The 17512-nt window shown below is 48.2% G+C and overlaps 1 protein-coding gene across 1 annotated transcript; it reads left to right on the top strand.

Annotated features, from left to right (window-relative positions):
• Positions 1–5326: 5326 nt before the first annotated feature.
• On the top strand, positions 5327–8174 carry LOC144134966 (uncharacterized). Its single transcript, XM_077667754.1, has 2 exons — positions 5327–5801; positions 6791–8174. The coding sequence occupies exons 1-2, from the start codon at positions 5379–5381 to the stop codon at positions 7853–7855; spliced, it is 1488 nt and encodes a 495-aa protein (XP_077523880.1). The 5' UTR covers positions 5327–5378; the 3' UTR covers positions 7856–8174.
• The last annotated feature ends 9338 nt before the right edge of the window (positions 8175–17512 follow it).

The following is a 17512-nucleotide window of genomic DNA, read 5'->3' as shown; positions in this document are numbered from 1 at the left end:
TTAATCCATGTATAATAATGCCTTACGCATCATTAGAATCGCGAGAACATGTACCCAAAAGTTACGTGTCAAAACACTCTAACGTCTCTCGCAGGCTAAACAGCAGAACGAAGCCGCCGCAGCGTCCGCTCCGGCCGGTCCTACATCGCACGCCGAGTCTGGCCAGAAGCGCAAGCCGTCGTCTAGAAGCCGAGGAACATCGGCAGCGGTTGACGAGCCGCATGACGCAGCAGCCGCAGCAGCTGAAGCCAGCACGACACACTCTCCGACCAAACCGTCGAGCGATCCTGAGAAAAGCGCCAGTCAAGAGAGCAAGGCTCCAAGCCTTGATCGGCTCAGGAAGCTCATTGTAAGGAGGGCCCGTAGTGTTGGCTCGGAAGCCGTGACTACGCGATGATTTCTTTTGTTGTCTACAGTGTGCATTCGTTTTGTTCCGTTAAAACAATTGCAAATAGCTTTATCGCTATAGCAATAGAAACGTAACCGGCAAAAATTTTGTATGATCGTCTTCCGCCGCTTAATTCCCATTGGCTGAGAGAGGCCTGACGTCACGCACCTTTGTGATCAGCGGAGGATCGCGGCCGGCTAGGCACGTCCAGGTGTGGACGTGCCAACCTCTCCGTTTGCATGCAGCCAGAAGCAGAGTAGAGGGTCGTTGCCCGCTGTGGTAAATCCCTTCAAGCGGAGTGTGTGCCCATATATGTGCACTGCCTTTATGTATAATGAGGTACATGTGCATTACAGTAACAATCGTAGAGAGGCTATATTTGTTATCGCATTGTAACACGTAATGATAATTAAGTTTTCGGGCGTCTCTCAGCGTGAGTCGATTTGGGACCTTAAACCCCTATAAACCATAAACCAATTAAGTGTTCGTCTAAGTTATCGTCAGTGATGTTGTTACAGCTTAAAACTAAATAAATATCGGAACACATCTCTGCCGTGTAACAGGTCACTGTAAATTTACGTGCCCACTTTCTCGCTTTCTATTTTTCCGTAACCTGTTTTGCATGTTTTTGTAATGGAATCTTGAGCTTTTCTATCACCAAAATAATGTCCGGTTTCTTTCGCGAAATTCACTTTCTTCAATTCGTTTCAGAATATTTTTATAGTAATCTTCATTACACCTATTTTCTGCTTTTTCGCTCGAATGTACAACCTTTGCCCGTTAAGTTTCGAGACTGATTTTGTTTCTACTCTATAAAAGATTCCCCAAAACAAATGTTGGTGCATATGTGTAGCGCCATATTTTCAGGCTAACCTGAGTTATTTATGTTAATTGCTGTGGCACCGCTAGATGACACTACATATAAAAAAATGCGTTGTCACTAGCCGTTTGCACATGCTACTGTGAGTGGATGTGGAGAGAAATGGCCGTCCACCTCGAACAGCGTGTAAACAAAATTCTCTGTGAAGCTTGGCAAGACAGCCGCACAAACGTATAAGCTCCTTCGTGATGCTTACGGCAACGAGACATTATCGCGGGCGCGAGTTTTCGAGTGGCACAATAGGTTCGTTTCGGGGAAAACGTCGGAGGAAGACGACACAGGGCAGGGGCGCCCTCAAGCCTCCCGGAATGTAAACAACGTGGCTCGGATCAGGGAAATCGTACAGCAAGACCGCACCATTACAGTCCGCATGCTATCAGATGCTCTCGACGTCAGTAAGACAACATGCCACCAAATGTTGCGTGAGAACTTGGGGAAACGACTGCTGAATGCCAGACTTGCGCCGCACTCCATCACGCAGGACCAGAAGGATAAGCGGGCATCGGTGAGCGCCGATTTGCTCTCCGAGGCCGGGAAGGATGCTGCATTCGTCGACAGCTTTATTGCTGAAGACGAAACATGGTGTTTTCATTACGATCCTCAAACAAAGAGGCAGAACGCCACAATGGCGGTCCACAAGCTCTCCGGCGCCGAGAAAGATGCGGCGACAGAAGACCAAAACAAAGACGATGCTGAGGCTTTTTGTCGATGCCAGAGGTTTCATACACCAGAGTTCGTCCCACAAGGGCAGACGGTGAATCAGGAGTTTTGTATCCGCGTGCTCCAACACTTGCGTCATGCACTGCGACGACGTCGCCCTGACTTATGGGCATCTGGGCAATGAAGCTTTCTCCACGATAACGCAAGGCAGCACACTGCTCTCGGCTTTACAAAATTTTTCGCCAAGCACAGCATAACTGTACTTCCCCATCCACCATATACTCGCCTGGCCTCTCCCCATGCGATTTTTTCCTGTTTCCTCGTGTGAAGAGAGCTTTAAAAGGTCACTGGGTGGAGAGCGTGGAGGCCATTAAAGACGCCACGACAAAGGAGCTGACAGGATGGCAAGACGGGCGAGTTGGTGATACATACTTAAGCGAAAATAGCGCAAAAGACGTGGACAAGGAAAGAGAACAACAGGACCAGCGCTAACTCACAACTGAAGGCTTATTCACAGGAAGCAAGAAATATAAACAGCGCAAACAATATAACAAAGCAAACAAACGTGTAGCTACGTGGAATCGAGGAAACGACCTTCCCTGTCATGCAGGGAAACCTTCAGTTGTGAGTTAGTGCTAGTCCTGTTGTATTCTTTCCTCGTCCTCGTATTTTGCGCTATTTTCGCTTAAGTTGAACTGACAGTTCTGCCAAAAGAAGCGTTTTCCAACTGTTTCCAAGACTTCAAGACTTGTTGGAAGCTGTGTATAAACTTCAAGGGAGACTCTTTCGAAGGGGTGCTGCACAAATTATTTCAATGTTAAACGCATTTTTTAATGGACTCAGTCTCGCAACTTTGCGGACAAAGGTAGTGTTTGAGCAATGTAACCAGTGTCCTCCTTTTTGCATATTTGCATATTTATCTCGGTCAACGGTGCTCATTGTATTACAAACACAACTGTTATCAGCCATTTACTCCTAAAGCAGGCCATCCTTCATGTATTTGTAACGGATGTCTAGCCGAGTTAAGCAGTTTAACCAAATCTTTATCCTCATTTCGTCCAGAACCACTTAAAATAATAATTGGAGAAACACATTGCCAGTAGCCAGCTCAACACGATTTCCTTATTAATTATGTTTTTATGTCCAATGCTGGCCAGATTCCGGCGAACATTATCTTAAGCTTCAGCGTATTGCGCTTTTATTTCTTTTGTCAGTCTGGCTTTTGTTGAAAAATTTGCATGCAGTATTTGCTCTTGCGTTGAGTATACACAACGGCCGTTATATGTTTCTACGGATGTGTAAGACACGAGTAATAAAATGTACCTTATCAAAAAACGTGTCCCTAATGTATTTGCTATTGATTTACTGCTGTTTGAACTGATTCATACACTCACAACAGGAAGAAGATATGTGCCCTCTGGACTTCAGTTGGCCCAACATAGATGTGAAGGTAAGACACTTAAGCCAGAGCTTAATTACTATTTAAGTCGGGATATCGAGATGCCTAAACTAAAGATTTCTAAATTTTGCTTGATTTCTGACATTGCTAAACTAAAGATATCAGCGGTATTTATCGGCCGACACCACTAATTTCGTGTACTGTGTATTATGCGCTCGGTGTATGCAGTGTGCTGTAATTAAGTCTGTTGTATCTTCTAACACGTGATCATTTTTGTTGTGTATTTTGTTTCATACGTGACAGAGCTAGTTGCGTCTTAGTACGTTGTCTTGTGCTGTTTTTCACTGCTGCCAGTGCCGGCTACGGAGGCCAACGACATCTGAAGCCGTGTATGAACGGCTTTTCCCTTGGCTGCTTTTCACTCTCCATTGAGGGAAGAAAAAGTAATGAATGAAGGAATTAAACAATTAATTAATGAAAGTTCTCAGCGGACAAAAACACACATTCAATCCGCTGATGTTCGGGCTGCAGACCGACCACGCGAACGAATTCGTGCGGTGCCCGAGGATGTTCGTGCTGCTGATCGCCGTGGCCTTGCTCGTGGCTACGCTGGTAGGCGTGGCCTTAATGGCGGGCCTTCTGCGACGCCGTAACCATCCCGCCGTCAGCCTGTGCCTGTCGCTGGAGTGTCGAGAGTACGCCTTGCGTCTGAGCGGCTCGGTCAACCGGTCCGTGCCGCCGTGTGACAGCTTTACGCGCTTCGTGTGTGACGGCTGGTCCTCTGGACACACATTCAGCGTCCGAGAGCTCCTGGTGGCACAGGCGATGCAGACTATGGGGCGCCTGCAGACGATGGTCTACGTGCCCAAGGTGCGTTGCCGCTCAACCTACGCGCTCGATCCATTGTAGATGTGATGCGGCGGATCAGCGCTCTCGGGAACGAAATATTTCGGAGTGCAGTACGTGCAGCTCTCGTTCATCGTCTGTTTAGCAGACGATAGCTGCTCCAAGCTTCGCCTGGCGAGCATTGAAATGACGTCACAGCTCGCACCGTGACGTCGTCTCTTCTGAAATACCCTGTTATTACCTGAAGCAACCTAATTAAGGAATCAGCTTCAAGCAACTTAGTCTCGGTCAGAGCACTGAGAAAGCGCTACAAAAAGATCATTCTCGGCCCAGCACGTTCGTTCGCATTTGATTCCTTTCTTCCAGGCTTCCTTCTCTGTGACGGCGCCGAAAAATTCCGGCCTACATTGCCTTACTGATGTCATTTCTTATTTGGAAAACGGATCATTCTCGCAGATTGAAAGAAGCGCGCCTCAAAATTGTAATGAGAAAATGGTGTGTTAAAGTAAGTAAAGAAAAAAACAAACACATGGAGGGCTTTGTCCAACTGCCATTTCGTCGCCCGTACAGAAAAAAAAATTGTTTTTTTTTTCGGTTATGCGAGCACCAGATTTGCTTATCGCTCTCATCACCAGCTAGTTGAAATATATTACGGATCTCCTCCAGTATAAATGTCTGTTGCCTTGACGTCCGATCAATTTTTTGCGGTGTCAAGCATGGCCATCTTATACCAGTCTCCTTTCTCTGTACTGTCGCCGTCTCTCAACAGGAAGGTGGTTACGGCAACGAGGTTAACCAGGGTTAATTTCGTCAATTAGCAAAGGGCCAATTAGCCCAGACAAAAGACGTGGTTCAGCTATTCTATTAGCCTAAGCAACCGCTAATTGCTGTACACCGAAAGTATTCGAGCTCTTATTCTCTCATACGACTTTCCTCTGTCGCAGACTGGTCAGAGCAACGAAGAACGAGGCGCAGCTGTTTACCGCAGTTGCAACAGCCTACTCATAGGGAGACGCGACGACCTCCCAGCCGTTAGAGATGCCCTGAAGGAAGCCGGCATCATATGGCCCAGACGTCCAGCCAAGGTCAGCGTGCTCCACACCATCCTGACCACATCTTTACGCCTGGGCTGGGACGTGTTGTTCCGCCTCGTTCCACAATGGTCGCCGCACCTTCGCCTGCTCGTCAATTCCGGAAGGACCATCATGGAGGTCCTGAACAAGACGACCGAGCCCAGGTCTTTGTCCAAGAAGCAGACCTATTTCGCTGTCCTCCGTGAGAATATGCTGGAGCCGGGAATTCGCAGCGTTAGAGGCGGCGCCGACGAAGTGACTTTTCAAGAAGTCGGTGCTGTTGAAGAAGAGACAGCGACGACGCTTAGGCGTTCCTACTACAAACCGGACGTGCCGCCTGTAGCTGTGCCAAACATTGTGGACGTGCCGGAACTTGGGCTGTCTCGCGGCGTTTGGGAGAGGACTCTGACAATGCTGGGCTTTAACAACAGTGGACGAATTACGCATTTCGAGGTCTTCACTGCGAACCCCCAGTACGTGGAGTCATTCCTGCATCTGTGGAAGCGCCTGGGGGACTCAAGAACACATCTTTTCGTCTCCTGGTACACCGTCCAGGTGAGAGAGCTGATAACTAATTTCTTAATTACAATGCTACGATAAACATTGCTGGTGATGGTGCGATCCTGTCAATATAGTTGACATTTCAACTAAGTTGCATGTCTGTTGGGTTGATTGTTTCCTTTTTCCTGTGCTGATTATGTTGCAAGTTTCGGCAACTCTCCAAAAAGTTAATGCCAGTTTGGAAAGTCAGGAAGCGGTGCAGATTTGTCCCTGGTCGAAAAATTTTCGGGCGAGATTTTCCGCCCTATCCGATTCGTCTAACGGTTGCGAAATTCGTTGGAGGCACTTAGATATCTCTTAACTGTGGTAAGGCGACAACCGTTTTCGACTCAATGCACTGATGGGAATTTGTCGCGCTTGAATTCATTTCACGACAGAGGGGAAGAGCAGCTAGCGCGATTGTGGCGCCACGTGACTAGGTCACTTGACCTAGGTGGCGATGTAAAGAACGGACGGTCACCGCGAGTATGACCCATTAAATGTTACCGCCTTAATACAGGGCAACGCAGATGACAAGACAGAGGTATGGAATGCAGGCTCTTGCTCTGAACTACATTGCATCCGAAGCATACAAACTTAATAAAGGCCTCTCCCGTACATCTCTAATATATCCCATTCCTGTGACAGCTGCGGCCACCTTATTCCCCAAACTTCTTTATTTCATCCGCCCACCTAACTTTCTGCCGTCCCCTGCTGCTCTTGCCTCATCTTGGTATCCAGTCCGTTACCCTTAAAGACCAGCGGTATTATTGCCTTCGCATTACATGCTCTTCCCATGCCCATTTCTTGTTCTTGATTTCGACTAGGATGTAATTAACCCGCGTTTGTTCTCTTACCAAACTTACGTTCCATCAGACGCGAGGAAAAAAACTACAAACACTATAAACGCTCCCTTAATTAGAAACCTGATTTCGTATTAGTCTGAAATAAAAAAAAACATTATGAAACTTATCTACCTCCGGTCGCTCTCGAAACCACTGCAGGTTGCCGCTCTCTTCGCCAACCAAGCACTCATCTCCAACTTCTATGACGGCGACTCCCGGCGCGCTCTTGCCTTGCACACTGCCTTCTGCTTGGGGCAGGCGTACGCCGTCTCGGGCACCGTCGTGTTCTCGAGCTACAGCCGCCACTCGCTAAGGTCCACCACGAGGCACGACGCAGGTCGCCTCACACTTGCCGTGCGGGAGTCCTTCAGGAAGCGAGTGGCCCAATGGAAAACCCTCGACGAAGACGTCACGGTCGTCTCCAACTGGGCGTCCCTGGAGACTGCCTTCGAAGCATTCGGCGGCAGCGAAGACCGCGTACCACCCTCGAAAACAACGCCGAGTGCTTCCGGTAACGGCGGGACTAGTAACGTAACGGACAGCGTCCCTGATGTGTCACCGGACATGACAGAAGAGTCTCTGGTCACCAACTTGCGCAAGGCGACGAGATATTTCGCAAGGACAAGTAGCCACGGCGATTACACCAGCGACGTCGCAGCGACTGCAATGTCGGTCGGCATCTCCACGCTTCACATGTCTGCCGCATTGTACTCGAAAGGCGACTTCATTTTGATGCCATACTCCCTTTCGTTCCCGCTCTACGACTATCAACTTATACCCGCCGCCAACTACGGAGGACTGGGAGCTGAAGTCGCCAGGGTGCTGGGACAACTATTCATTGAAGCGTACCGGGTTCCTGAGGCGTCGCGGTCCTGGCTCACCAGGCTTGAAGACTGTCTTCTGGCGAATGCGTTAATCGAGGAGCAGAACGTCTTCATGACCATGGCCGAAGCAGTCTCCTTTGGCGCCCTAGTGGACGCGTACGACGTTCATGTCTCTGATGAAGGCGATGATAGCAAGCGGCTTCCGGGGCTTCAGGAGTTCACCGGCCGGCAGCTCTTGTTCATGGCGCTGTGTTTCATGAAGTGCAGAGGCAGAGGCACGGGAAAGACTCCGCCCTGGGCGTGCAACCTGCCCCTGAAGCACATGCCCGAGTTTGCCCGTACCTTCGGCTGCCAACACGGAACACCGATGAACCCGATGAAGAAGTGCGAGCTTACTTAAATCGCGCTACTGTTGCACAACGAATTCCTCAGTGCAGCTTCCCACAGCGAAGAATTTCAATCATCATTGCTGCGATTCTCTAGATATGAGATGAGACAATTGCATCCTGTTCGTACTGCAGTCTTTGAAACTGCAATGAAAATACAAGTTAATTCCTGCGTAACCCGTGCGCAAAGTTATCCTTCTGGCTTTGTGCACTTCACGTGTGCTTTCATGCTTGCTATTCGATGTGTTTATTTGAAAGAGGGCCATTTAATTTTGCTTTATCACTTTGCTCGAGTTCTCTTCTCTGCAACAGGGAGCGAGGGCTGTGAGCTTGCGCGCTAGTTTTTTTTTCGGTCAACGTGTGGCTTTTAATGGCGTGCGAATTTTTGCTCGCTGATGGTGTTCACTGTTTTAAGTTTGGTTTCGCTTGCAATAAAGCATTAATGCCAAGGTTGTCTAGTAAACCATTCCTTTCATCTACTTCAGCTGTGTAATTTGTGGCAATTTTCCTTCACGCTACTGGAGGATGCATTTTCCCCTTCCAGCAATTGTGTGTCTAGGCCGTCAAATTCGGAAACATATACGCCATGTCGATGTAGCCGTCCTTATTAACATCAACTGCTTATAAACTGCTTCGATAAACTCTTGCTTTCGTAATCTGGTAATATCTGGCTAGCAACACCGACTACCTCGAACAAATTCTTCCCGCAGTGAAGTTTAGTGACCTGAGAAAAAAAAAGACCGAAGAATTGTAGCCTTTGTTGCACACTTATGTTCTCGTGCAGTGTGTACCATTTTAGTGACTGAAATAACTTATAATCTGTGTGTCTAATCATATCGTAAACATATAAACTTTACCTTCTTCCGCAATCTAGGCTCAAACAGGTAGGTTCCATGGCACTCTGGCATACCACATACACCTTTTTTGGTGCCCCACACTTCACACATGACGTCTTAGACGTAGGTTGAAGCATAGGCTTTCTACCGGTTTAAGCTTCTTTGTGTTATCTATTAACACCTACTGTTTGATAACTAGTCTAGTTTGTGCAAGATGCGACTAATTGTCCTAGCGGGTGAGTCCTATTCAAGACAGTAGTAGTGGTTTCCTTTGAAGGAATGGCACATACCTATGTTGAGGGATTAGCCGGGGTAACACCCAAAAAGCAGAAAAATTCTCCCTAATTGAGATCATGCAGTACATAAAGATATAGGAGTCGGGAACTTCTTAGTAATGAATTTGGAAAGATCTTGACGAGGTAGGAATACAAATCAAGGAAATGAAGGCTTGAAAAAATATTTGGAGAGAAAAGCAAATAAAAAAATTAACACAAATATCTTCCGGTTAAAATAACATATCTGTGGAGAAACACTCACACCGCTTTAGGGCATGCTCTTTGATGTTTGCACCGAAGAAGAGGAGGAAGGAATTTTGAGGAACACTTGCACGCATTTACTTGCCAATCCCCCTTGTGGGTATGTGCCATTTTATGGGGCAAACAACGGCAACATTTACCTGTGTGTTCAGATATAATCAAATATAATAATCGATTTGAAGCAAGCCTTTCAATATTATGCGACAGGAAGAGTTCCAAAAAACGACGGCGGCCCTGCTCATGCTTTGAGATCCTTCATTCACCATACAGCGCTCCCATAGTGCTACGTGGACTCCCGACTATGAAGGGCCTGAAGGCAATGGGTCCGCAAACGATCTAACTCAGGAGCTAACAAACCGAGCTGACTGAAAGAAAAAAAAAGATTAAACTGGTACAGGCGTGAGCTACTCAACGCCGTATCTAGATATGAAAGCGGTGTAACAAGAAAAGATTGAGTTTCTAACGAGAGAATGCGTAAAAAGAACGTTGGGTCTGCCCATGTGTTCACCCAAAGAGAGACTGATGGCTCTAGGGGTGCACAACACATGGCCAGAACGGACGGAGGTGGTGCGAACCTCTCAAATTGAGAGACTTAGCACCACGAGGACAGGAAGAGCCATTCTGATCGAAATAGGAGTAAAACCGGATAGGGGTCCCACGCAAAAGGCGGGGGTAGATAGGGAAGTCAGACAAAAATCTGACTATTCCCCCCCCCCCTTTTCAGTCAAAAACATGCACCCGGAAAATAACAAACACAGGAGGCAAAAACGAGCCGAGGCATTAGAAATTAGATTCGGCAAAATTTCGGAACATCAGGTGACCTATGTAGACGCGGCGGGAGGTAAAGGCAATTTTACGGTGGCAACGGTCGTCAGCGGCCGGGGTAATCCCGTGACAGCTGCCACTTTGCGCGAGCGGAGCATAGAAGTTGCCGAGGAAATTGCGGTTGCGTTAGCTTGCGTTGGAACGGAGGCGACGTTTGTCATCAGTGACAGCAAAACTGCCATACAAAATTTTAGCAAGGGAAAGATCTCGCCCTTAGCGACAAGAACCCTAGACCAGAGAAAGTTTGATAGGAAAATTCAAATATTTTGGACTCCGGCGCACGAAGCCGTCCCCGGCCACGAGGCGACCCACGAGCTGGCTCGAGATCTCTACCGCCGAGCCGCTGCAGGGCCGCTAGATGACCGAGGGAGCGGAGAGCGCATGCTAAAATATGGGGAGATCACGGAGCATCATTATAGATGGGAGCGTAGACTGGTACCGGCAGCGTAGGCTGGTGAACGGTTAAAAATTCTTAGACTAAACCTGTAGAGCCTCATGCACCCTTCCACATACTGGAACATCTTATACCGGCTTCCAGATACCGGCACCATTCCAGATACTGGCATATTCTACGTTTCGTGGAGTTCCGTGAGCAAACCACCCCACCTGCGAAAATCACTGGCGCCATACTAGCAGAGGGAGGCCACCCTGACCAGAAATTGTCTGGAGGAGCAATGTCAAATCCTTCGACGGGTCCAGACATCAACGCAAGCCATCGGATCCCTGAGCTAAAGAGTCCGCCCACTTGACGCGTCCAACATTTGAAAACCAAAAAAGTTTTACCTATTTCATTCTCAAGGTACCCTAAATCGAGCATTGTCTTCACCCTTCGCCTGCACGTGGAGAAATAGGTCCCACATGATGCGCGTTCTTGCCACAACAACAAGGCCATATCCCTAACCCCTAACCAGTGCGAGGCCGCCCTATCAATGCAGGCTCTGAATGCCAGGAGTTGAGTTCCTTTTACCCCTTTCTCTTCCTTGATGTCAGCCCGAAGGGGAAAGGTAGAAGTTGTTGGATGCTGACGTCTTGAGGTTCTAAACTTGCTCAGTCACATTACTCGTGGAACTTCAGGAAGTAAACTGTTTAATCACACAAAAAATAGTTAAGACAGAACGGAAGGTACAACAAGGAGAACAACTATGTACATAGTGATTGATCCGCAGAGTGACCAGACGAAATCAACCCCCGGTCCCACCAAAACGTCTTCTTTTAATCCCTAAGTCCCCGCCCTCAGTGGGGACACCAACCAATTAGGTCAAAACACAAGCACGCATCCAATCAAGGACCGGGGAAAGGAAAACACATCCAATAAAACACATGGGAGAGGAAAACACATTGAAAAAGAGACAGAGGAGCGTAAAACACGCCCAATCAAAGATTGGGGAGAGGGGACAGGTCACTGTCACGAATACTAACAATTCCCCTCTCGGATCACTCCATCCTCCCCCGCGGGGCGGCATGATTACTCGCTTAAAGAGCATGCGAGGGCCGCACAGATTGTCGAAAGCCGTGCCACTTAAGGCTCCACCGCTCCCCAATTCTTCCTGATGCCTCACGCGCACAGGAAGTGCCTGGCAGTCATATGGAGCTGATAAGCGCTCACAGTGAACACGAGGAACGCGTCTTCAAAATTGCCTCCTAGCCACACACTGAACGACCGCCGCCCGGGTAATGGCCTTGGGCAGCGTCGCCGCGGTAGGGATGAAAGGCGACGCGCCTTCGTTGCTGCTTCTCGGAGCGGGCTGCGAACAATGGGGCCCGGCCAAGCTGGGTCGTCTGCGCACCCCGAACTCCCCTCCGTCGCCGTCCGCTTGACTCGTTAGTTCCATGTGGAGTCAAAAGGAAATGGATCACAGCGTACGCACTCTTGTCCACATACAGGCGGCGTTCCGTACGTGATTACTTGAGGCTCCGGATGTGTCCAAGCCAGCCGCGCACGACAGCCAGGAATAGCTCGTAAACAGGGCCGCCGTAGCAGCTTTGACCAATGAAATTCTGAAGTAGGGAGTCCGACCACGGGTCTCGTGCTCTATTTCATCAAACATTTTATGTATTTATTTATTTATTTATTTATTTATTTATTTATTTGTCGATACTGTAATCACCACACGATGATTCTAGCAGGGTGGTACAAGCACGATTTGAAGCAATAGTATGTCCAGGAAAAAATGCGCTGAGCACTGGTTGTACAATAGAAAGCACAATAAACACACAAGGCAAAGTAGGCTCAACAAGAACAAATAAATAAGAGGTTAAATTATCACACACAAGGTTACAGCAAAAAAGCAAAAACGCAGTCAACATTGGTGCAGAGACGGCGTTGTTTTCCAGCTGATTCCAGTCAACTACGGCGCGGGGGAAGAATGAAAACTTGAAACTGTTGTTACGCGAGGAAAACGGGCAAATAGTTATATTTATGCCTTTGGCGAGTAGCCTATCGGGAAGAGAAAGATATGATATCAGTTATGTCAGTTTTATAGTGGCCATTAATTAATTGGTTTAAAAACTTCAGTCGTGAGTAACGCTTTCTTTGCGCCAAGGGAGAAAGATCCACCCTCTTTAAAAGATCTGTAACAGAAGTTCTGGTAAATATGTGTTATAAATGAAACGTGCAGCTCATCTCTGTGCTTTTTCTACAATAGTTTATCAATATTAGTTTTTCTAAAAAAGGGTCAGAAATCCTGACAGCGTAGTCTAAAATAGGTAATACAATTTATTCATAAGCCAAAAGACATGCTGCGGGAGTAGAAAACTTAAGCGCACGCCGTAGGAAAAAAAGTGTGTTGTTAGCCTTCGCGAATACGTAGTTAATGTGGGTACTCTAGTTAAAATTCTTCCAAATCCACAGCCATAATTACTTACAGCTGCTTACTTCAGAGAGCAAGGTATTATTAATACTGTAGCAAAATCACAGGTTTCTTGTGCGTTATTCTCATGAAAACAGTTTTTTCAATATTGATGACCATCTGCCAGTCATGACACCAAGAAACAACTTTTTGAACCGCACTGCTCAATAATAATTTGTCTCATATATTGTTAATTTCAGAGTACAGAGCACAGTCGCCGACAAAAATTTTAATGTTAAGTACAATATCCTGCACAACAACTGCGCGTTCATTCGGACGCTGGTAGAGTTCTATGCTTTCAACAATGCGATTGCGACCACGCGTCCCTATGCACACGCAGAATACCTATAAAAAAAAGCCGAGAGTACTTGGGTGTATCATAAGCAAAGTTCTTCGACATATAGCTTTACTGTTCACGAAGCTTGCCCGCAAAGTTTGGCACTGGGGCAGAGCCAACCCCGCTCCAGCGATGGATTAGAGGGATGAAATCTGCCGTTTCGAACACAGGAGGACCCTTCCAGAAGGACGTAGACTGCTATGCTTCGAGCGTCATAAACAAAGGGTTAATTTTAAGAATTTAATACAGATTGTAATGCAGTTTGTCAATGCATTTCTTTGTTTTTGAAATCAAAGGCGAAATTTAGGGAAGACTAATTTGTATTTTGACGCGCTTTATGCAGGACAGCATGAAGCCGTCGCTTCTTGATTTTATGGGTACACGGAATGTCGCCTGTCTCTCTTCTAATCGGACGCAGTGCCCTACAGTCGGCGGGACGCAGCGGCGCGGACACTCTGGGCGGCGTACAAAGTTGTAGCCCAGTGTTACGAAGGAGCTTCATCGGCACTCGGAAAGCAACCAAAGACCACGCTACAGGCGAAAGTGCGCACAGAGTACACGGTAAAAAAAAAAAAAAAAACGACTGCGCTACGCTGTATGCAACCGCAGAATTCATTGGCGAATAGCATAGGCCCCGTATGCAAATACCTAACACAGATACAGAGATTTTGGCCGCGTCTAACGCCTCCACGGCGACTCAGGTGTTGTTGTTTTAGACCTCAGTAAAGATGAGACATACGCACGCGTGGGGATTGGCCAAGGGTTGGTGGTGAATGGCTAGGAAACCATATAGTATTTGCGCGGTAAATAATGGCATGAGAATAGTCTAATGTCTGAGACCAAAAAAATAATATTTTTTGATGAAAAATTCAAATAAAAAACAATTTTTAAGCACAAGGAATACAAAACATACGTATAATTTTAGACGTGCGGAAGAATTTTTAACACAGTTAACAAAGTAGCCTACCAGTTCCATAATCGTGAAGGTATCCACAAGCCCTACTTAACCTGAATCCCTTGACGCCAGCACAGAACGAAAGAAGAACTGGGAGTGACACAGGAAGCTCTAACCTCGAAAGAAGGACCTGCGAAACGTCTTTCTCCGAAGTGCGAACCACCGTCAAGAGACAAGAAAATGTTCTATTGTTTCACGATCCGACATGAGACACAAAGGTTTGCCTTAGCGAACCCGCATCTGCATGAGTAGAAATTTAAGTTGGGGGATTGTTAATCTCAAAAGCGTCATTGACACCTCATATATCCTTTATTTACGTGAGCGGAGATTCCAAGGATGAAAATCCACGGTATTGAGCAATAGAACACTGAAGCTGGCTAAAATATCCTGGAACCACTGGAAACGAGAAATCTCCAGCAGGATCAGGTGAAGGACAGGATAAATTACAGGAGCACTGAGAGCCGACCATGCAATTAAATCATCCACCTCATTAAAATAGAGAGCCGAATGACCAGGTACCCAGACAAAACAGACTTTTCTCACAGAGCGTGGAACTCAGGTGGTTGCATTCGCTCCATCTTTCCTGCGCGCTGGATAATTTGGCTGAAATGAAATACGTATCGTTTCAGAATGAACCTTGGAAGCGGGGGAATTCTTAGCCGCCACTTTTAGACGTTTGCATACGATCACTAAGCGCGGGTATAAACGAGCATGTTTTGAACAGAACAGCGCGCAGTTTGACAGGGGCAGCGAGGGAGACACGACCCAGGCGAGCGCTGGTAAGACAGAACGTTGTAAGACAGCGCTCGTCTGTGTCGTGTCTCCCTCGTTGTCCCTGTCAAACTGCGCGCTGTTCTGTTTAAAATGACTTACCAACTTGTCCAAGCATCCGTTTTAAACGAGTATGCTTTCTTTGATTACACGAAGCCCCCGCTAAGGGTAAAAATTCTCTTAAAATAATTTGAACGACAATTGCGACAAGACTAACTTCTACTTAGTTAGAGATTGGGCAATATTGAACGTGGTAAAAGACTTGACCATTGACTGCAGGCATGACGAAGGCTGCGGGGATATTTTTCTCGTTGTCACGGAACTCGACACGCTTCTGAGTACGGCTCGCTCAGGTGTCGAATCTGAAGCGAAGGATGTGGCTGAGTCTCCAGCGTGTGCTCATAGCTCATCACGGTAAGGTAGGGTTTAGTACGGTGCGGTATCCGGTTAATGGTATGGTACAACTCATTTAACACCATTCAACATTTAACATAAGAGACGGCGCAGTGGGAGGATATTTAGTTTCGATCATCTGGGGTTCTTATCGCAGAGCCCACGGGCGTGTTTTCATTTTCGCACTAAAAAAATTGATAACGATTACGATGGCCGCTAATGCGAAATTTGAGAGCAGTGCTTCACACGCCCCCTGCCACTGCTGACAGGTGGCGTGTTGAACTGATAGCCACCTTCCAGATTCATCCGCTCTCGCCGTGGGTGACGCTTCGATATGCTACTGCCTGCCACCTGTCACCTGTCAGGTGACAGCAACCTTCCAGGTGGCGCTTCGCGCTACTAATTGGACACCCGGTTACACCGACAACACAGACGACTATGCCGACGCCGAATGCGACGCTGAACGCAGGAACGGGCGCTTAAGAGGCGGTGGGCAAAATTGGAGGGGTGGGGAGCTCCGCCATAAGGGAATGACGCGATAACGTAATCTGTCAGTCCCCACATATGCAGGAGGTCATTCTCTGCTTTACACTCAGATCCCTGGGAGTCCTGATAGCACTCCTGGCCCAGCGGTGCAGCGGTTACGTGATGCACCACTGCCCTGCGATGGCAGGTGCTCCCAGCGTAGGGCCCTGTGCGACCTATGTTGCTCTTCCCGGGCGAGCAATCATTAACTGCCACCTGTCACAGTAGACAGTTTGCTCATTATCCGGTGGGCAAGTTTGTATGAAGCCGCAAAGTCAAGTGACCTAGGTGGCCCACCTGCCTCCTAGGTTGCTCTCTAAGAGCCACCTGCCAGACCCATGCCCGTGATTTTTCGCTCATGACGACGACAATGCCTACACTGGGTTTTCTGGTGAACGGTGCTTTTAGCGCCATCACGGTAATACGTATACCTAACCTGGCTAGAAAAACTAATAGTGGTCTATAAATCAACTGTGTTCACGTGCCAGCCGACCATGGTGACTAGTACCTTCCCGAAGAGGGTAGCCCGGCAACCATCTGCTGCTGTCTGAAACTCCTGAACCTCGATGGCCACGAGCATTGAAGAAAATGCTTGGCCAAGGATGCACGTCGACAGCTTTGGGATGGCGCAGAAGCAGCAGCAACGCGGCTGGCAGTATATTGGGAAAGACCGCAACTCATCGTGCCAGTAACGCCTACGCGCTCGAGACGACGGCTCCGAAAATCGCGTGGCTATCTCGTGAGCGCCTGGAAACTGCGTACTTGTGGAAGCCGTCGCCTCGCTCCTATGGGTTCCACTGCGCTGCAAGCAAATGGGTCACCATACTGCTGTGTGCATCGTACCAGAGTCCTTGAAATCAATGCAGACAGCAGCTGTTCTGAACGCCTCTGTGTGATCAATGCAAACGTTGCGAGCACGCATGCAGTTCCTGGTTTTTGGAACACGCACTACAAAAAGGAATTCCTCCCTCTTTTTAAGTATTCATGTATTGGTGATGACTTGCCAAAGTGATTACCAGTGGGTGCGCGTGTCACAGAACTCGGCGCATCTTCGAAAAAAACGGCGCTGCGCGTAAGCAATCGCGCCCGCGCGCTGTAAAAAAACAACAAAAAACAACGGGGTAGGAAACCCAGGAGAGTACGTAACTTTGCGTGCGCTGCTGCCCTTTCCACTCAGCTCGCCGGCGCGGCGCCTATGTAAACATAGCTATGCGCGGCGTCGATTTCTCAGAATGTCTGAGTAGTTACTACTCATCGTCGACGGAGAGGGCGTGACCTTGACCGCGCTAAAGTGATAGCCTCTCCCCTTCGCTCTCGCGCCGGCTTCATCTGATCGCAAGAAGGACCCAGAAAATTCTCGAAGGCTGTCTCCGCGCTCGACCAATGGGGTCGCGCGCCCGGCGCGAGGAGAAGGAGGTTGTGCAATTCAAACTGCTTGTATGTGCGCGCCTGCCTTGGCGCGAAGAACAAACAGACGCGGACTGAGTCTATGAATGAGGGGCTGCAACCGCTCTGTTAGCCCGAGCCGCCGTTTAAGCTTCTGAGAAGCGCGCCCGCTCGACTCCCGGGAGAACACCACCGCCCAGCCACGGACCAGCGAGGCAACGTGCGCCAGTCTGCTGATCGGCCCCGTCGTGCTCCTCA

Source organism: Amblyomma americanum, chromosome 5, assembly GCF_052857255.1.
Source record: "Amblyomma americanum isolate KBUSLIRL-KWMA chromosome 5, ASM5285725v1, whole genome shotgun sequence".
In the NCBI taxonomy this organism is placed as follows: Eukaryota; Metazoa; Arthropoda; class Arachnida; order Ixodida; family Ixodidae; genus Amblyomma; species Amblyomma americanum.
The sequence above is the reverse complement of the archived record's forward strand: the minus strand, read 5'-3'. Positions and strand labels throughout refer to the sequence as shown.